Source organism: Perna viridis, chromosome 6, assembly GCF_037379345.1.
Source record: "Perna viridis isolate PV_CMFRI_1.1 ecotype Kerala chromosome 6, ASM3737934v1, whole genome shotgun sequence".
Classification (NCBI taxonomy): Eukaryota; Metazoa; Mollusca; class Bivalvia; order Mytilida; family Mytilidae; genus Perna; species Perna viridis.
In genome coordinates, this window is record NC_142450.1 from 29,397,641 (window position 1) to 29,420,633 (window position 22,993).

A 22,993-nucleotide genomic window follows, 5' to 3' on the forward strand; every position below is an offset into this window, starting at 1 on the left:
ACTCTATATTAATGTTTAGCTAGCAATAATAGTGTTAAAACAGGAAATGTGATATAAATGAATTGTATATCGTATTGCAAATATTGAAACTGGATAATTGCAAAACATACTAGCTTTAGGACATACAAAGTTAGCAAAGACAAAATAATGTATTATCGTATCAAAATCATACAATATTTTGACCCACAGAAGGGTGATTCAAGGTCAATTTTCAGCCATGAAAAATTCTAACCCTAGTTTTTCACCCTGTTGAATGAATTGCCAAAAAATGATTTCACAGAAATAAAAGATATAACTGCTACAAGAATAGAGGGTTTGTTTTCAAATGGCAGAGGAAAAATTTAAAATGTAAAAGCATTTCAACTTTCTTAAACATAAAATTCAGCTTGTCATGAAGTGAAAGATAAAATAGGTCACAGAAATCTGACTTGCTCGCTAAGTTGAACCCCTGTGCATAAGACTACAGCTAGGTGATGGTATCATTACTTCTGGAGGTACAGGAGGTTAGCTCCCTTTAGAAGAGACTACCTATACATACCTGTCTATGTATATAAACTACTGATCCAAGGAGTCGCCACGTTCCTCCCTGTCTATCTACATGTAACATACGTAAAATCTGTAGAAACCGCACACCTCTGGAATAATTAAAATTATTAAAATGAAAAAATAAAATAATAATACACATGTAATAATAATAAAAAAAAAACATGAATTTTATGATTACAAAATTAGGCTTTATTTTGCAGAAAGCACAGTGGCTTTGAAACACAATACAAAATGTTAAGGAAGGGACTACATGTATAAAGTAATAATGTAATACATGTACCTGTAATAATCACAATAGCATAGTATATGTATGTGTAATGTCTAAGAGTCTTTGGTAAAGAAGTCTTATCAGGGCTTATTTCCAAATCTGCTAAGAATGGAGGAGCTAGCTAGGGCTAAAAAATCAGTGAAGGATACCGGTACACAAGGAGAAATCCTGAAACCTAAATCTCTTACTGTAGAAATATTTCCCCATTATACGTTTCCATATCCATCCCTATTTCAACTAATTACACTTTATATTATAAAGTATTGCATCAAAAATCTATAACACTTCTTGCACAGATTTTGCAGATCAAATGAAAGTTGATACCATGGTTGAAGAACATTAATTGATTTAAGATAAAATTTAATAGATCTCTCAAAGTTTAGAAATTTGTGTAAATGATAAAAATCCCAAAGTTATTGATTGATTGTGAATTTTGACCACACATTAATAAATCTTCACAAAAGAATTGAAAAATCTCATGCCTTGCCATATTTAGAACTTGTCAATTCTGTCGTAAACGAATAAGCTGGCTTCCGATAAAATTGCATAATTTTGAAAACTTCACAAAACTTGATAATTTAATGGTTTAATAAGAGTCTAAGGCAGGAATAATTTGAGTCAATTCAGTGAAAATTAATCCAAAGAAATGCAATTACACATTCATTGTCATTTGGTTGAAATTTATTGTAAATTAAACAAGAGCACTTTTTTTCTTGCACAGTGATTTGATTCATAAATCATTAATTTGAGAAATGTTTCAGTAGTAAATTTAGGCCATATTTCATTCGCTTAAAATAATTACGAAATACCAGCATGTTACAGTACAAAACCCCTTAAAAGTACAAGTGAAGACCTAGAATCATGAAGACAAGTGTTATTCCACCATATCATTCAAATATATAAAAAATATATTAACAAATTTGAATGTCCCTTGGTTAAGTTGATGATGTCATCCAGGCAAAGGGGATTGGTTAAATTCCAGGTTTTGGGTTGTGGAATGACAAGTGGACTGATTCTTGGATTACTGTAATACATGTCAAATGACTAGTGTATTAAGATTTCAAATTAATTTGTATAATTTTGGGAAATAGTGAAAATAATTAATTTTTGCAGAAAAACCAAATGCTGATTAATTCACCTGCCATACAAACAAAGACAAAAACATGCAGAACAAAACATAAACAAAAAAAAAACAAAAAAACATTTAAAAACAAGGTGTGAAAATTTACACTACCTGATTGCAGAGGTGGCAAAAACTTGTCCATTGGATCCTACAGATAAAACCACTATACTGGCTACCACTACTAATAAATCTGAAAAATAAAGTGAGGGATAAAACAAATATCGTACCATAACTCTTCTACATACTAGGAGTCATGTAAGCTCACAATAGGGTACTTCCTCATTACCACTTATACATGGTAACCAATAACTTGCATTTTTAAGAACCTGACGATGATTTTCTTTCTTTATGAATTTACAAAATACCCAACCTGTATTTTGAGTTTCATCAGCATGTAAAACCTTCAATAAGGATTATTTCCTTTCTGAGTCCTCCTACAGTAATTATATTCCTTCATGCATACCTAACTTCCCTATTAAATTTCATTAAAATCACTTGGGCGATTAAGGAGAAGTTGAATTTACCAGAAATGTGGACAGATGGACTGACAGACAGAAGGGAAGATTCCTATATACCCCCCAAACTTGGTTTGCAAGGGGTATAATAATGATCACTTTTGTATAAGTGGTAGCATATCAACTTAAAATTTGCACACAAATTAACTTATACAAATGTATTATATTTAATGCTGAAACACAAGTTGTATTGCAGCAAACACAAAATGCAGCAAAAAATGATCTTAATTCACTTATCCAGCATTTCAATTTAGTTCCTCACATTAACAACAATACTTTGTTTCAACATTGAAAGTTCCTCAGGTTCGACCCAATTCGGTCAGACTCAAAATATTAAAAAAAAAACAATGTTTAACAACAACTGGTCTATAGATATCTAAAATAACTACCAATATATGGCCCAAATATGATACATGTACATATATATGGATCAATTGGACTTTAATGTACATATACACCATTACGTAACATGTACTGACCAAAAAGTCCTTCCACTGCCCACACATCTATATGATCTTCATATTGCACTCGTGAGACAATACAGAAGACTGACTACCTATCATACAACATATACCACTGAGACAACACATACATTCATAACCTTTTCAAAGAACTAAGAAACATTTTACAAGCCACTAATTCTGCATCCTGCAACACTCTACTGGCAGGAGTAATGTAATTACGGTCAGAGAAAAAGCAAAATTCTCGCTTCTTCAGAGTAAATACAGTACTAATTTCATAGTGTGGCACTCAATTGTCAATTTGCGACCAATGCATCACATATTTTATTTTTACTTGAAACGCCATCTGTCAAAGGCATCTGATGGAAATCTCTATTGACTGAATGCAGATTACAAAAACTTCTTGAAACAAGGTCTGAACTATCAATCGGTTAAACATTCTGATATTGGAATCAGTCAATTATTTACACTCCTATCTGAGAAAGCATGGCATGTATATCCATTAGTCCATTCCTTCAAGATTTCTGATAGGGTACATATTTGCAAACATAGATTGTATATTATGATAACATTTCTATTCAAAACCAATACTTGTGATATACTTATTCTAATTGCAGTAAGAAGTAACTATTGATGTCAGATTGGTTTTTGATCCACGTAGAAAAGTTACAACTGAACTCCTTATATAAGCTCGACTACATCTATTTTAGACATAGAATGTTACGGTTTTAGAAGTGCACGGGAAAAATAAAGGGACAAAAAAAAACCAACAACAGATTCTGGGCATCATACACCACATTATAACTCAAGTAACCATTAGAATGAATCCTAAATACAAGAGTACAACTCCTTTATCTTACAGCTTCACTTAACACTAGGATCACAGATTATAGTAATATCCTGTTGCTATTCCAATCCGGTCTTATTTCATTATGTAACTTGTGCTTGCATGAATGATTGTGTACTATTCAAAATCATAAAACACTGCTGGAGATATTCTAAAATCTCTGTTTACCAATTCTATTTCATTCTATTTGTAGAGTCATGTATTCTATCACTGAGAAAATTTTTAAATTCAGTATAGGTCAATTAACTAAAGACTTGATGCCTGACAATTATTTCCTTCCAGTTTGTTTTTTAAATGACTTCATCACATTTCCTTTACTTTAACAGTCATGGTACCAAAACAAGTCCTTACAAAATAATAGATGCTACAGTCTTCGTTCATACAAATCCATACTGAATAGCTAAAACAGATTAACCAAAGTCTACATTTTCTAAATAAATACCTGTACAATGTAATATCAGATTTGTAATTTAACCAATCATTCTTATATCAGCAAATTTTATTTCTCTCAAAATTATTTGGTTAATTATAACAAAAGCAACTTGAGTTTGCACACATTGTTGTATTACATATACCTATACTTGTCTGACCCCCAAAATCATACCATTAAAATTAATCACTGCATTTAGAGATGAGATAATTGAGGTGAAATTTGGAGGGACAGAATAATCACTGGAGAGACAGATATGGAGGGACGGAATAACCACTGAAGAGACAGACTGTCAAGTGATCCCAATATATCATTCACTCATGAGATATAAATATTTGAATTATCAATACATCTAGAATTGGAATATGTACCATTACAATATGTAGTCAAATATTTTCAATACCTCATTGTTTTTTTTTTTTTTGAGAATGCATGAGACTGGTACATAGAAGAATCATCATTGGAAAAAGATAACAGATTACAGTTAGCTTGTAAAATATTATTTTCTATAATTAAAGACACACCCATGAACTTTTTGAACGAGTTTTTGTAATATAAATATGTCTTGCAAAAAAAATCCTCATACCACAATTTTAATTACTGTTTTTACACTTTACAATGAATCTTAACACAGCTAATTGACATTAATGCAGTTGAAAATCACCAAAACATTAAATATTTATTCCTGTAATCATCCATCCCTCATTCCATCAGCTTCTAACCTCAATTAATCAACATGTAACTATAAAATGCATGAAAAATTCAAACATGTAATTAACTCTTCATTCCAGCAGGTTCTTACTTTAATTAATCAAAAAAGGAATTCTTAACAAGGCCTTATCAAATTGCTTTTGGTTCATTTCACTTCTGGAAGTAAAATATTTTTGAAGCTTTAGGCTTCCTTGCGTGGTGTGTAATTTTCATAAGAGTTAGGCACATACATTTTCTAACCTTTGTTTAAGCATTGAAAAGCCATTGACAATGGCTGAAATGGGCGAGATAGGACTGGTAAATGGTTATGCGTTTTTTTTTTTTAAATAATTCAGTGTACAGGTCTAGATACTGTAAATAATTCTTTTTATAAAAATTTTTCTTGGTTTTTGAATTGCATATTTTAATTTCAAACCAATTTAATGGCTGTTTCACTTTGAAGTCCCTTCCCTGACCCATTTCTGCAGTCCTGTCTGTTCCTATTCTGGTTTGGCTGAAAGTCTATTGTTAGCCTCGCATGCAATGCTTGGTATAAAGATCTATAAACTTATACCAAAGTTCTTCCCTGGAAACAAAATTGTCCATCGATTGACCATAAACAATGACAGCCTGATTCCAATATTGGACCAAAAATTGTGGTCATTTAAAATGAAGTGACTATGAATTACATCTTGGGGATAATAGGTGTAGAAACAATGAAACACAAAGATGAATCTGAAATGGCCTAAAATGCATCAATTCATTCTCTCTAGCTCAAAGCCAACTGATTACTATAAATATATTAATCTGCTATTTTTGCTGTGGAAAAACAAGAGGCTCCCAGGTCCCTGAATCGCTCATCTAGACAACTTTTTGCCTTTCAAGGGCAATAACTCTAACAAGGAGTTGTCCAACAATTTTGACTCGAAGATATTGGTAGAACTTAACATAAGAATCAATCTATCAACTAAAAGTTTCATTTTATCTACCATTGTTTTCAAGAGATTAGCTGAAAACCGAAAAATATCATTTTTCACCTTTTAAGGGCATTAACTCTAACAAGGAGTCATCTGAAAACTTTGGTCCAAAGCAGACCTTTGTAGGCCTAAGGGTGCACTATACAGTTACAATTAGATGCACTGTTTCCCATATCAAGTTGACCTGGTCTAATTTTGTAAAGCTTAAATTTAAAGTTGAAATTTGGTGGATATTTTTGTTTAAATGTAGTTAAGCATTTATACATAGATGTAATATATGTAATGGTAAACAGGTATAATTCAAATGAAGAACTGTATACGAAACATTTCTATTCCCTGCTGTATTAGGTTCTGTCCTCGGCATCAGCTAGCTGATTTTCAAATTCCTTATTTCGCAAAAACTTTAGGAACTAAAACTGTGAGAAAATGAATTGAAAAGGGTGTTATTATTTTTACCCATTTTCCACCTCCTTCACACATTGTCTAAGTGCCTGATATAAAACATAGTATTTTGCTGTTAGTTTTGCAAAGGCACAACAGGTTTGTACTAAAAGTCAGTAATATTTTTTTTAAGTATGTTACCATGGCTACTGGATTTCATGACAATAATCACTAAATTACTTATAAATTACTTGAACCTTCACACACCAAGGATTAAATAAAACACTGCAAAATTTCTGGGTGGGCTGCCTCGAAACAGCTTTATTTCAACAAAATGAGACCAAATTTTCAGAAATGACCCAACTGTACAGTACTACCTTACAATAAGGATCATTTTGGCACTTCAAAGAATTGGCTTAACCTAATGGTTTTGGAAATATATGGGAAAAACTTCCGTCTGACCCTATCTTCTATTTTTAGTAACAGCGGACATGTTTTTCGACAGATAAAAAATTTCAACGTCAGTTTTGTGCAAAATATCCTAAGGAATATTCATACTTAGTTCTGCTCAAATTCATCTGGAATTTTCGGAAGAGAAGACTTTTGAAATAAATAACACTAAAATAAGGGAAAAAACTTCTAAAAAGGGCAATAACTCCAACATGGCTTAACAGATTAGAACGAAAATTTAACCAAAGATAGATCTCATCATGAACATTTTAACCCATGATTCAGAATTCAGCAAAACCTAACAGTTCTGGAAATATATGCAAAAACTTCTGTCTGACTACTATGTTTTAATTTTAGTAAGGTGCCATATTTTTTTTTAGCAAAAACCCCCACATCAGTTCTATGCAGAATACCATAAGGATCATTTATAGCAAGTTTGGTTCTGATTGGTCTAGTAGTTTTAGAGAAAAAGAGTTTTGAAAAATTGATAACGACTGCAAAGGAAATAAACGATACTGGATGTCAAGTGATGGCAATAGCTCACTAGTCTTTTGATCAGATGAGCTAAAAAAGCGGAAAGAAAAGTAACTGCAAAATTGGTCAGCAACACAATATAACACTAGTAATTTAAAAAAAAAATCTAGATATAACAGCAAATTTGCTTACTAGACAGGATCTGTAAAACTGCTGAATTTAATATGTTTAAAGTAATTTATTATATAAAAAAATCAGAAATTCGGAGAAATTCCATGTTTATTTTCAATCCCAATCACTTGAACTAATACCAATCAATAATAATGACTAATTTTATACTTAATTTTATTTAAAAAAATCCTTAATTATCATTAAGACAAATTTAGTTGATTCTTGAACATGTTTTAAACAAATCTGTAATCACTGCACAGAAGGGCAAATTAAGCACTCATTATGCTATAATCACTGAGAGAGTGTTTTGATAAAATCTGTCTGCTAGTCTGTAATCTTTTTACCAATAATAGATCAAAGAAAGCATTGAATGACTGTCCTAAAATGGATTCTTTGTCATTGCTATCAAATTGTAACTATTGTTTGTGAAATTTGATTTCTATTAATCATATTTGTTGCAGACTTGCTACAAGTCTCTCTGTAATACATGTATTATTTAAATTAATATCAGTTCATTAAAAATAACAGCTGTTTTGAAGCTGAGAACAAAAAAATTCACGATGAGCCCATTAGGGAAGATATCAAGAATCTCACACTGCCGAGAATGTGATAGAAAAATCTCAGACACTCAAAGGTAAGATTTCAAGTTCTATATAAAGGAGACTTTGCCAAGTTACAGAACATTGAAATCTATCCAAAGGGTGTGTCCGAGATTTCCTAGTCTTGCTTTTTTCAGTAGTGTATGATTCTTTTTCTTACTTTAAGATTTAATTTTGTGATTATTTCACCAATTTAGAATGCTGTGCCTGCCAAACTTCCTTCGAATTTATGGGAAGCCATACAACTTCTTATTGTGATGTCACAAACATTGCATGTTTTATATGTCACACGGATAAGGATAGGAATATGTTTGTCTCCTTAGTGAGAAATGATGTTCTGTTGAGATGTTCATGGCTGAAGTTATCCTGTTTATCAGCAACATTGCAGTCTATTTGACGCAGGGTCGTCACTAGTAATTACCAGAATTTTTCAGTACATGTATCAGGACAGTAGGCTGAGATAGAAGTTATCAGGCAGTAACAACAATGGAAAAAACAATGAGGTTGCTGATAATATCAAATATTTATTCATGATCCATCTGTATTACAGATATCTGTATACAGTGCTAAGATGGATAGGGAATAGTTAGTAGTGTAGAAATACCAATCTTATACACAGAGACTTGTAACAAGTCTAGTTTTGTGGCTATTAATTAGTTAGATATATTGCCTATTCTTAGAAAGAGCTAATATCAATTAGTTTCATTTTTTCTTCAAAGCTAAATTGTGGATGAATTATAAGTTAAATAGAAACCTAAAACTTGTCTTGTTTTTTTTATATTAAATTATATACATGTATTTCTATTTGTGTGCTGTTGGAATGAAACATTAAAAGCTTTACATAGGACAAAAAAAAAAGGTTTACACTGGTAAATAGAATTACTTGTACATGTGTACTTTAAAATTGATATTTGATGGACCATTATATTTTTTTGTCTTGAAATAATTAAAAAACATAGAAAGAAAAAAAAATAAGTGGAAAAGGTAATTAAGTAGTGTAACATGTCTTATTAGTGAGGTGGAATTAGCATTTTAATAATTTATCATCTTATTGTCAAGTCTGAATTTATTTCACAATGGAACTATATCAATGAAATTCAAAAGTTAAAAATTGATTATTAATACCTTTTTTGTTGTAGATATTTCTCACATGGTAGAATGGAATCATCATTTACATCAGAATATGTCTGAAGCCAAAGGGGTTCACATTTATTTTTCAAGAGTAAAGATCCTGGTCTTTTTGCATCCTAAATAAAAGGTCCACCAAAAATTGGAAGGTCCTCAATGATTAAATCTAGATTATAGTGAGTCCCTGATGTACCTAGGTAAATAAAATCTCAATGATCCTATATAAGAAATTGAGGTCGTGGACCATAGCCAGCCATTATTTGAACCCATGGTTTCAGGAATGATTCCAGGGAATCAAGAATCAAAGTTATCAAAAGAATATAATCCAAAGGTAAAGACTATACAGGGAAGAAAGAGGAATTTGACAAAAAAAGGAAATACTGGTAAAATCTTTATTGTAATATTTAAGAAGCAGAATTTGAAAAGAAAATCATAGCTGCAACTTAGGACCACAAAATTATAATACAAAGGTCAGAAGTTCATACTTGTAAAATAAATAATAATTTAATATTAAAATGTGGACTTTACAACAGGTAGTATTACTGTATAAGGATTAATGGTATAAAATATTATAAGGTTACTGAGATAATGACAACAGATTTTCCCATGATTGAACATAAGGAAATATCCATTCATGCACAGATCAGCTGACTCATGGAATAACTTTGTAGAACCAGCATCTGTCATCAAAGCAGAAACAGTTTAAAACCTATTCAACAAGACTAAACAAGTGACAGGAGACCATATGATATAATATAATTCAGAGGTCATCCAGTCAGCCAAACATGGACAAAACCACAATTCATCTTCAAATGATTACACTAAATGATACAGATGAATATAGTGTCAAAATAGGAACTTAGTAACTTAGTTAAAGTCAACTGGATAAGTAATGGAAAAATAAAGCTTTTGTCATTCTTAAATGTATGAACAATATACAGGCAGATATCAAACTAAAATCAATCAATCAGCACTATGTCTGGAATTATAGGCATATTCTTTTCTCTTTCATACTGTCAAGTGCACCTTGATAGTACCGGTAAGTCTTCAGGCAAGTTACTTCATTTTATTTACATCAGACAAATTATGCAATGAAATATTTTTCTCCCCCTTAAACAACAAGACGATAACACCAATTAATTACAGTTCTACATGGTTATCTATAATTCAATTTTGTTGATTTGATTATGCAATGAGATGCATCAACTTTCAAACCATGCTTGGGGTTACCTCATGGTGCATACCTAAGTAAGCCCAAGAGTATTTACATTATTCATAAAACCTGGTTTTGAAAAGGAAATCAGCATGTGAAAACTAGTGATGAAAAGATAAGCAAAGTTAAAATATAAAAAAACTTTATGATGGTAATTTCTGAAATGTTATATATCTGAGTGGAATTGGAATAAACTGCACAAAATCCAGTAAATAGTTGAGATTGTAGATAGAGATAAGAGCTTAATGTAAATTACATAATTATCTGTGATGAAAACTGCTTTGAAATATTGTATATGATCAGGATTATCTCCGGAGAATACACTACCAACTCATTTTTCATTACAGTATATTTAAAACTTATTAGAGCAGTTTTTTCTCTCACATTTGTATTAAAGTGATCATGCAGGCATACAGGTACAATTGAAATATATAGTGTAAAAATAAAAAAGAGAGTTAAAATCAGAATGAACTCAACAAGTTAACTATATGGAGGCACACCCCAAACTACTAGTTAGATAAGAGGCACAAAAACATATTAGTCCCAAACATTTCGAATCAGAAAAAGGCTGCAAGAACATACAAAATTTCAAATCAATCTAAAGGCCAGTATCTAAACATTGTATCCACATTGAACCTGTGATAATCATTACCAGTACTAAGTTCTTTCTGTAGTGTTATAAACAAGGGCAGGGCAATACATATTAAATAAATATACTGAAAATTAAACAGCACAGAAGTGGACATTTTATAAATACAATTTTGTACTTGTCAACAGTCACTTGGAATTTCCATTACCGATTACATAACCAATTAGTACTTATTTAATTAGCTTGCAGAATGTCTACAGACAAACTAACAATCCAACAATGAAATTCAGTTTTCCCATGGTACTTAGACATAAACTTTTATCAAAATTGTTACATTAGTGCCAGAATAAACCACAATGCACAAGCTCATCTATATTGTATGGAGAGTGTATATTATGTAATAGGAAGTAAATCATATAATCTATTTTTCCAAAGTTTCCATATGATAACAATCAGAGAATACCCAGCAGTATTGAAAGCAATATATAATCTCAACTTTTCATAGTTTTTTTTTCTTTACTGTAACTTGTAACATTGCTAGCATTCTGAGAGTATTGCATGGCAATACAAAGTCACATACTGAAAGAAAATTCTGTTGAACAGAACAGAATTCAAACTTCTTGCATAATTTGTTAGCAAGAAAAACCCACAGAAAATAACTCATTAAAATAATCAAAGGACCTGAAAAAAAGTCTGAGTCCCTTGTTACAATAGAAAGAAAGAAACTTAATATAAATTACACAAATGTACAAACTAAGGACTATGAGCAGTGATCTGACATGCCAGCTCCAGACCAGCTTAAACTTTCAAAAAGTTAAGTCCCCATCGTATGTAAAATCAATCCCAATTCTACTGATACCGGGTGAGAATCACGGTACATAACAAGAGATACAATAAGGATACAACCTATGTCATTTCAAAAACTGCTTTTATATATAGTGTTTTTATTTTTATGTAAAGACCATATGAGCAAATCAATTTTAATACCAAACAAGAGGCTTTCAAACAGCCTGAATGGCTCATCTGGCAAACCATGCCCTATTAACTCTGTAAGTAAAGGTATCATGCTTTGTTATCATGTTTGACCAAGCAATTGCTGAAAAAGAGCATTTATTGATGAATGATGAAAGTTCAAATGCATGAGTACCTAAGGCACTGTAAAATGTTGAAAAGTGTTTTTCACAGGGGACCCTATACCCAGTTATCCTACCAAGGTGGGGATTAGCATCCTATACATTTACCAAGAAAGAACATAAAATAATTAAATCATAGTTATAAAACATTCATCTCAGGAGACCTTATCATATATAAACCATCACCATTCAACTTAGAATACCATGTTTCCCACAGAAATAAAAAAAAAATCATTGGAATCCCAGCAACTGTTGAAAATGGCTTCTTAAAAAAAATTCAATACTGCCAATCAACTCAGAATATCATGTTTATCTAAACCTTCCATCTTCATTATTCTTCAATAGTTCAGAAAAAAAATTAGCAAAAAATGCCATTTTGACTCTTTGTTTTATTTTTTAGTAATGACAGCCATGTTTTTCAAGCGATGAAAAATTTTAAACAATCAGTTTGTGCGGGATACTCTAAGAAACAGTTATGCCAACTTTCATTAAATTTTGTTGCACAGTTTCTGAGAAGAAGCTTTTCAAAATTGTACAGGTTAGAAAAGGAAAATAAATTTTGTTTCCCAGGCCACAATTCTCACATGGGGTGACAAATCATTTTGAAAATTTTGGCAGAGGTTAGTTCTGATGGTAACCAATATTAACCTCCTCCAGAATTTTGCTAATTAAACAGCTTTTTAGTTATTTGCAAAAAAAACTGTATTTCGATCTCTCTGTTATATTTCTAGTAATGACAGCCACATTTTTTAATCTATGAAAAAATTTAAATGATCAGTTTGTGCAGGATAACCTAAGGAACAATTAGGTCAACTTTCATTTTTTTGTGTCACATGGTTTCAGGGAAGAAGATTTTTCAAAGTTGTAAACGTAAAAAAAACTACTAAAAATCAGTTTCAAGGGCCATCATCAGATTATGAATCATTTTGAAAATTCAACATAGATTTGTTTTTTGATGGTGAACAATTTGTACCCACTGTCAGAATTTGCTAAATTCAAAATTGTTATTTTTTTTAGTTATTTGCAAAAAAATGTATTTCAACCTCTATGTTCTATTTTTAGTAACAGTGGCCATAATTTTCTAAATTTCAAAAATCTTAAATGATCAGATTGTGCATGATACCTTAAGGAACAATTACACCAACTTTCATTAAATTTTGTCACTTTGTTCCAGAGAAGAAGAATTTCAAACTTGTAAATGTGAAAAACTACAAAAAAAATCTGTTCATCAGGCGGTGAATTATTTTGAAAATTTCAGCAACGGTCCATCTTTTGATGGTGAACAATATTACCCACTGTCAGAGTTTTGCTGAATTCAACATTTTTTGAGTCACTTGTAAAAAACTGTATTTTGACCGGTATATTCTATTTTTAGTAACAGTATCCATGTTTTTCTAAGTTTCAGAAGTTTTAAACAATTAGTTTGTGCAGGATACCCTAAGAAACAACCATGCCAAGTTTCAGTCTATCTGGTAGAGCAGTTTCAGAGGAGAAGAAACTAACGATGACAGATGATGATGGATGTAAAGTGATGACAATAGCTCACACAGCCTCTAGGCCAGCTGAGCTAAAAATGCTATCCTAAACAATTTGACAACAGTATCATAACTATATCCTTACAAATGAGCCTATTCAATGGTTTAGGTAACTTATTGGGTAAGTATCGAGCTTTCCATGTTTTGTGTAGAATATTACCTTAAAACAAAGGGTGAGAGATACCTGCACATATTAATCCATTACAAGTACATCTGAATTTGAGAGTGAGTTCCTCATATCGATTGAACAATTTTGTAAATGTTTTTACAAGCTTGTGATATCAAAAACCTTGATGTAATAAAATCTTGGATGTATAAAGATTCCTTTCATTAAAATTTGAAACAAGCAAATCAAACCAACCGTGATATGTAAACCCCAAAAGTTTATCTGCCAGCATGACAAAAAAGTGTGGAAAACTGAGTTATTGGAAGAATTTTTTAAGTTCAAGGGCCAAAACTCAGCACAAAATCAATCAATGGGCCAGAACAAAATTCAAACTTAAGCTGTAACTTGTCATGATAGAACAATACATGTACTTACAAGAGTGTCCATGCAAAAACCAGACAGTGGATTGCACTTGATAAAATTTGTTTTAAAATTTTTTTTATCCATTTCATATCACAAATGGACCCTTTCCAAAAGTTGTATGTTGGTTTGATTAACTGCCATGGTTAAAGAGAAAAAAATTACAAAGAAAGTATTGAAATTCATTACAAAAAGGGAGATAACTCATTAATATTGTGCAAAATGATTGCTTTAACCTACCTATTACAGATATGGGTTTCCTTGCAAACAGTAATCTCCCTTTGAGACTTTGGTATTTACTCCTGCACCCTGCAGACCATAATCGAATAACATACTCCAAACCAAAAAATAAAACTAAAACTATTTCCTGAAAGTATAAAAATCAAACAGTGACAAGTGTTCTAACAAAAAATGTAATTTGTCTGTCATGAAAAAGAAATAATATTATATATAATGGAACAGGTAGAGTTTGATAATGCATTACATTCAAAATTATGATATTTATAATCAGAAAGACAGCTAAATTAAACAGTCAGTTTAACTAGTATTGAAATAGTAGTATCATTTGAGATATTAAATGACTGTTTAAATAGACATGTGTGTGATGAAGTCCTGCATAAAAGTGTATTAACTGTTGACAAATAGCCTTGGAATGTGTGCAGTAAGAACTACCAGTAATAAGCTCGATTAATTTGTCATTTTGTTAGATTTTGTAAGACAAACATCACTGTAGCTTCAATTATGATTTGATTCTGTCATAAATGTGAGTTCAAAACAAATCATTTGACAATACTGAACCAATTACTTCATTCTAAACAAGTATTAACCCTTGGGGTCATAATGTTAATGAGAAATAAGCAAGCATATGTAATTTAGTTTATGAAGGAGGTATTTGCATGGTCATAAAATATGTAAGCTATAGCATATTTCTAGTGACTTTCTGGAAATGTCAACTCCAAAACATTTTTTTACTATATTGAAAGCAGAATTTCTTGCTTATGGAAAAATAACATACTGTTAAAGTTTGATCACTGACCACAATGTAAACCTTTGTAATATGTTTTGCTTAGTTCACTGAACACAATGTGTACCTTTGTAGTGTTTTGTTTAGTTCACTGAACACAATGTGTACCTTTGTAGTATGTTTTGTTTAGTTCACTGAACACAACATATAACTGTAGTATGTTTTTGTTTCTGTTCATCAAACACAATATATAACTTTGTAGTATGTTTTGTGTAGTTCACTGAACACAATGTGTACCTTTGTAGTATGTTTTGTTTAGTTCACTGAACGAAATGTCTAACTTTGTTTTATGTTTTGTTTAGTTCACTGAACACAATGTCTAACTTTGTAATATGTTTTGTTTAGTTCACTGAACACAATGTCTAACTTTGTAGTATGTTTTGTTTAATTCACTGAACACAATGTCTAACTTTGTAGTATGTTTTGTTTAATTCACTGAACACAATGTCTAACTATGTAGTATGTTTTGTTTAGTTTACTGAATGCAATGTGTACCTTTGTAGTATGTTTTGTTTAGTTCACTGAACGCAATGTGTACCTTTGTAGTATGTTTACATTAATGTTCATTTGCTTGTCTCCATAACAGTTACAGAAAAACATTCTATCACTGAAAAAAGTAATCACAGGAACCAAGATTCTACCAGAAATCATAAGAATGTAATCCAGGGACAAAGAACAGACATGGAAAACAGACACACACAACAAAGAACATAAATTAAACAAAAATAATAATACAAAGCAACAAAAGTAAATGGCAGCTCTAGAACAGTGCTATTCAACATTCTCCATTGTGCCTTATGCTCAAGAAAGGTACTTACCATATAAAATAATGTTTCGTTAGCAAATTTTTCATACTGGTCAATAGTTGACAATACGCTAAATATTAGACATATTAAAACCATCATAAATCTGAAAAAAAAGATATATTAAATATGAAACATATTGTAAACATTCAAAGATAAAACATGAAGTTGCACACATTGTCAAGCTAAGCTTACCTCTACTCATACATTAAGATGATATATTTGGACAGCAACCAAAATTGCTTACAACATATGCCCCATCTATATAAAGCCAAATGTATCAAATTTGCAATCAATCCATCTATAACAGATGGATGGATGGATGGACAAGGTTATTCCAATATATGTGTGTACTGTACTGCCCACTCGCTGAATGAGGGGAAAGTTATTGTATTTTTTGGTCTACTGACGGACCAAAATAAATATAAAGTTTGTTTTGTTTTCCTACAAATCTGATCCAAATTTAGTATCATAAAACTTAAAGAAGACAGGGGGATATATATTGTGAGCAAAAGCCCCCACTTCAAATGAACTAAAATGTAAAATGCCTGTTTAATTATCCTATCTTGGAGTCTGCTGACCGTAATTATATCCCTTCATGCATATCTAACATATGATACCTAACCTTGCTGTAAGACTTCATTAAACTCCCTTGAGTAATCTAGGAGTTGTGCTTACAAGATTCTAAATATTAAAACCTTTAATTTGGATTATTTCCCTTAAGAGTCCTCCAATAGTTATTATATTTCTTCATGCATATATGATACCCAACTTCCCTATATAATTTCCTTGAGCTGTTTAGAAGGATTGCACTAACAAGGTTTAAACATGTAAAACCCTTAATTTGGATAATCTCCCTTTGGTCTAAAGCCTTCGACTGTAATCATATTCCTTCATGCACATATGATACCCAACCTTCCTGTAAATTTTCCTCGAAATCCAACAGGAGTGGTTCAGGAGGGGTTGCATTTACAAGAAATGTGAGCAGACGGACAAACAGGCAGACATACAGGGTGATTCCTATATACCAAACTTTGTTTGTTGGGGTATATAATTATCTTTTTATTTACAATTTCTGAGAATAAAAAGCTATTAATAATTAGAAGATTTTTTAGGTCATAAGAATTCTGAAGATACACTTCAGATCAAATATCATTTTCCAGTTCGAACTTGAATGATAAAATAGAGCACAGAATGAACAGAAAAGCACAACAAATAATTGTCCCTGTTCATCTCTGTGATGACAAGTACTTAGTAACATAAACAGAAATATAATTTCTGAAAAGAAATAGTTCAGAGGGTCTAGTTCAGCGCTAGAGAGAAAACATTGAAAAATATAACAAGTTGCAATTTATGTCAAATTTGTAAGATTTTAAACACAACAAGACACTTGGAATCAGTAACACGCTACATGCAATGATCTTAAATGAACCCTTATCAATTTCTTTAACTTTTATAAAATGCATCAAGAATGCTAATGATTGATTTATTACAAGTTGCATGATAAATCTGCACTTTCCCATATACACTTGCAAGATGTTTTATATTACCGAAATCATTACCAAAGAAATTGCATGAGCAGGAAGTGAAACTGGTTGCCTGCAAACCAGAAAACCTATAGCTCAGTGACAGCCAGGATTGATAAATTGTACAGATTCAGAGACACTGTAATTGCTAATATTCCTACAGATCATTGTGTTATCCAAGCTACCATTATACATCGTATTTCCAATGTATGTAAATCCCTTATGACTTCTAAGTTGTTGTTATCAGAATATATCATGAACAGGCATCTATGGATCATTAATAACTAAGTGTTTGTCTACAATACGATAATGTTAAAGGATGCCAACTTCTACACCAAATTTAAACAAAATTTAAAAAAAAGAGAAATTTAATATACATGTAATAAAATTAACATAAAAAACCCAGAGAAATGCCCGGGGAGTACTTCAGAATCTCATATTAGAGTTTCCCAAGTTATGGTGTGACAATAAAATGGACAGACAGAGGGATGGACATTTGTAAATCATAATACATGTAATACATTGGCCTATAAAATTCCTTCTTCGCAAGTCTTCTCTAAAAATATTCCCTTCAAATAAATTGGCAGCCCATTTTAGATCAATTTTTTCTGTAATCTGAGTTAATAACGTCTTGATTTTTTACCAAGGAGATTTGATTTGTTAGAGGCATGGGCTATTCCTGTGGGTGATTCTAAAATGATACTTAATTTAATCTAAAGAAAATTGTTAAAGTAGATTGACAATACTATTAAGTTATAAGATTACTAATGAGATTAATATCTAGGACACTGTACTAGTTTTAATCCAGAACATAACTTTAGCAAGTTGGTTTCATTATATAGATGGCAAAAGTAATCCTTGCATGAATACAAAAGACTCCCTCTCAGGATGATTATAAAATGGGGCTATATTCTATCTATTTAATTTAATCAAACATTCAAGCATTCCCTCATTCAGCAAGTATTGAAATTCATCCAGTCATAGTATGAGTAGTAGATAGTACAAAATGATCTAAAAAGACAGATTTTTATATGCCCTTCAAGGCATTTTTCTTTGATAAACTATAGCTGACTTTTTAATATAACATACAAAAAGCAGACAGCTACAGTTTAAATTTTCAAGTTATTGTTGAACACAGCATGAAAGTCTTCAATAACCATTGTAAGTAAACCAAGGTCAAATGGCTGTGGGTATGCATGACCTTAGTGTAAGCGGCCCAGAAATTATAGAATGAGGTCAAGGTTCCAAACAATTATTGGTATTTCAATGTATTTCAATGAATACAGACCATTCCTAGTCAATTCAAAAAGGAAGACCTTGTTTGAGACTTAATTGATTTATATTTTTAATACTTCTCCAAGTCACAAATATAATATAGAATTTATTAGATATATTACAGCCTTATTGTCCATAAAAAGGTAGACTTTTTTCCTATCTTTTATTTTATAATAACTGTCCTAAGTAATACTCATCCCTGATATATATTCTAGAACTAGATTTCTGAACACATAGGAAATATATTCTGCTTTGTTGTCATATTTAAAAGACATGCATTTTTGCTACTGATGAAGTTTAGAATAATTTTGTTAACATTTTGTCTAGAAAAAAGTATTGATCTGCATGATTTCCAAAAACTTCTTTGAAGTTCCCCTATTAAGAAACAAATACTAACATTAAGCTGTCGTCAAATCATGTCCTACAAAATCCAAGATGTTGCATGTGTAATTTGGATCTAGCTATTTTACAACACTCATTACCAAGTTCAAAAGGATGAAAAAACAACATTTTATAATACTCCCAAGCCATTAATAGAAAAATTGAGGAATAAGTTACACATGTGGTCAAACTTACAAATCTATTACAGTTCACAATACCCTTAAAATATTCTTTTGAAGATGACATAATTTACGGTTAATATCAATTTTCCCTAGTTAGGTATACAAAGACATTCACAACTGGTATTGTATTTGATTCAATCACAAAGTAACATTTGTTAATAAGAACATGCACATGTAAGAGTAAGGTTGGCCTAATTATGTATGGGATTTGAGTCAGACAAGTCAGTGCTTGGGGAGAGTTTTATGGGTTGGAACCCCTTTCTATTATCATTTATCACCACAACTGTGGAAAAGAGTAGAAACAGATTGAAGGCAATGGGCTCTGTGCCTGACAGCCAATCCCTCAAATACGGAAGTATTGGGATACTTGATTTGTTTAGGCACAGCCAATCCCTCAAATACGGAAGTATTGGGATACTTGATTTGTTTTTCATGAAATCATAATCGTCCAATAAATAGAAATCCCAAATCGTTGCCTTCTTTTTTATGCTTATCATGAAATTATGGATTGTTACTGTGTATCCAACTGAACCATGAAAACTGATTTTTTCAACGTGTCATAGTTTTCCTTTCCTCTTTCATCTATCCTGGACTGACTTTTTATGAGCAACTCGACGAGTGTTTCCAGCTAAAAAAGCAAAGGACACTTACCCCATTGATACACCTGGTCCATGCTCCCAGTTTTTAGTGGAGCTGAGTTGCTCATTTACTTTAATTACTTTGTATCTATTATTTTAGTTATTTCATGTTCTTTGTTGTGTGTGTCTGTTTACCCTGTCTGGTCTTTGTCCCTGGACTACATTCTTTTGATTTCCGCTACAACCTTGGTCCTCTTGATTACTCTTTTAAAAATTTCTAATGACAAGTACTCTCCAATAAGCTAACCATATGATTTATCAGAAATCTGAATGAATTAATGTCATTTTGTTCCATATTTTCCCCAAAGTCCATGCATATCATCAGGTGCCTAATTCTGACATACGATGATACAACACTGCATTACATAAGTACTAGGACTATCACATATGTTACATTGATCATGTGTATAAACACTGTGACACATTACTACATATATCTGAACAGTTGGATGTATATGATAAATTGTAGTTATTATGTTGCCTTGATTTTACCTTGGCGTGGTTACCTTAGAAAAATTTAATAATACCAAAATCTTTCAGATTCCAAAATTGCAGTTTGCCCCAGACTTTTTGGTTCCCACTGGTTTTATTTTCTTCACAAATCTAACAGGAAGGAGCATTCTTGAAAATGAGTAAAAAAATCATGGATACATGTATAACATAAGATGCACCCATTAAACAATAATATGACAGGTTTTCTATTTCCTGAAAATGAATACAAAATCAAACAATATCACAGTTTCATGATCTCAAATTGTTGTATCATTGTGTTTGTGACACAGGAAAAAAATTCAAAGTCTAGCTGAGTTAACAATTGGAAAAAAATACAAAATTTTCAACATATTTGTTGTTTCCTTTATGATCAGTTTTCTACTCCAAGCCTACAATGGCAAAGAGCTTAGAAAAAAATCTGATATTACACGACATAATTTCATTTATAACGGGCCACAAATCTCAGGAACTTTTACTGATATATGAAAGCTGAAGAACCAACATAGTGTATCATGTCTTAAATCTTCCCCTTTATTATTCACTGAATTCTCCAATCTATAAAAAATGTTTTAAATAATTTGAATGTTAGACTACTTAAATTCTAAAACTAATACAATTATAATACAAGACAAGTTTTATTATGACCTGGAAAAAAATTCCTAGTCCATGTCTCTACCTTCAAAATTGGAAAAGCACAAAAATCATGCTGAGTACACCCCTTTCAGAGCAGTGTAAGATGTTTGCCAGACTCTCAGCCAGAGTTCATGGCAAAAACAATTGGTTATTATTAGAAATGGACAATAGGGGAGAGAAAACTTATTATCATGTCTCAGTCATCAGTGACATATACCATGACTAAGTATGTCATTATGGAATGGTAAAGGGGTCTGGTGAAAACAGCAAGATATATTCTCCTGAGAGCAATACAACATGTACATGTATTAAAGTCTACATGTAGAATTGGTGTGATTTAGTTAAAACTTTTCTTTGTAAAATGATTTTACTTCATTAAGCATGTTAAGTGGATCATCATTTTTTTTGTGTTTTAAATGCATCAATATTTTTTGGTTGAGTGTTTGTTTTTTGTCAAGTGTAAAATTGACTGAAACGAAGAAGAAAAAGACTTGCCATGAAAATGAAAGTATAAAGACAAAGAAAGTTCCAACCAATAACAGCAACGTATCAGTCCATTTAACAACACACTATTTTTTAATATGCCATGCTGCTGCTGTGCTATGTGAAGCATCTGTGAATTAGTATTTACATGTGTTTTGGGAATCTGTCTACTTATTTACAGGACAAAGGCCAAAAAAAGATATCATATTTGTTTTTCTTACTCGATGTTTATAGAAACAATTGGAATGTTTATTTTAACAAGTTGCTTTAATGCTTTTTTCTCAAGATTCAAGATGAATGGAAGTGATTGATATTCAAGTGACCTTTATTATCATGACTTCCTTATTTCACAGAGAAAACATTGAAGCAGAAAAAGTTCATTGTTTTACAGATTATATTTTAAAATAAAAAGTACTCAGATATGGAGATAAACAATAGTGGCAAATATAACAACAAGATGGATAATTCAGCTGACCAAATACAATGAAAGTACTTTAATTTGTGGACACCAATTTTCATGGATTAGCAAAAATATGCAAGTTTGTGTATTCTTGAATTTGTGGTTTTGAGGTTGTCAGTGTACACAATAATTGGAATTTCCTTTTCATTGGGAACCGTATTTCGTGGTCTGGCTCACCCACAAAAACCATGAAAATTGGTACCCCATGAATAATAGTACTTTCACAGTATATGAAATATAGTTATCATACTGGAACTACAGTCTGAATGAGGAAGCACTTCTAATTTCTGAAAAAAAAATCATCTAAAACTATTTTGCAAAGTTCTTTCAATGTAAATTTGGTGACAAAGCCTAAATTTTACCAGAACCAGTTTATAAAAGGGGTGGGAACAGGGAAGACATGCATAGTCACGTATACCCTATAGTACGATATATGTTTAAAGAAATACAGAAGCTAGGTTTAAATAGGAAATATTACTGTTAGCTTAAAGACTGAATTAAATTCATCATAAATAACTTAGTAGAACCACCTAATTAGCAATTAATTGAATTTGAAAATACTTCAAGCCAACACTTTCATTTTTCCAAAATAATTGCCAAATAGTGTTCACAGATTTTAACAAGAAACAAATATACTTTACATGAGCAGTTACCTCAAGTATTATAAACCTATACACATTAACCTTAGGTGTATTTATTGAGTACTTTCCTAATCTAATATAAATTTACAACTTCTTGTAATTAACTACTGTACAGGATCTGTGCCAAATTGGAGAATTCATATTTAAGCCATCTGTTTTTAATTATGACAATGATGACATTTTGCAGACGAAATGGTTAAGACACCCCAGACATCATCATGATGCTGAAGTGTTGTCGTGATTCTTGCTTAAAAGGACACTTAGCGCAAGGAATGTGTCCATTATACCAGTAACATATCACAGAACTGTTCCATGAGCACGACGATTATCAAGTCACATCATTTAAAAATATACATAAAAAATATAAACAACAACTGTTGAACAACAACAACAAAAAAC

The 22,993-nt window shown here is 31.4% G+C and overlaps 1 protein-coding gene across 6 annotated transcripts in view; it reads right to left on the minus strand.

Annotated features, from left to right (window-relative positions):
* Positions 1 to 22,993, minus strand: part of LOC148614456 (potassium voltage-gated channel subfamily KQT member 1-like) — an 81,740-nt gene that overhangs the window by 17,547 nt on the left and 41,200 nt on the right. For all 6 annotated transcript variants that reach the window (XM_088588537.1, XM_088588542.1, XM_088588540.1 and 3 more), the window contains 4 exons: positions 15,899 to 15,989; positions 14,297 to 14,423; positions 2,049 to 2,127; positions 539 to 635 (listed from right to left, as the gene is read on the minus strand). In XM_088588537.1, the coding sequence (XP_088444663.1) occupies positions 539 to 635; positions 2,049 to 2,127; positions 14,297 to 14,423; positions 15,899 to 15,989 (394 nt within the window). The remainder of the gene's footprint in view (positions 1 to 538; positions 636 to 2,048; positions 2,128 to 14,296; positions 14,424 to 15,898; positions 15,990 to 22,993) is intronic.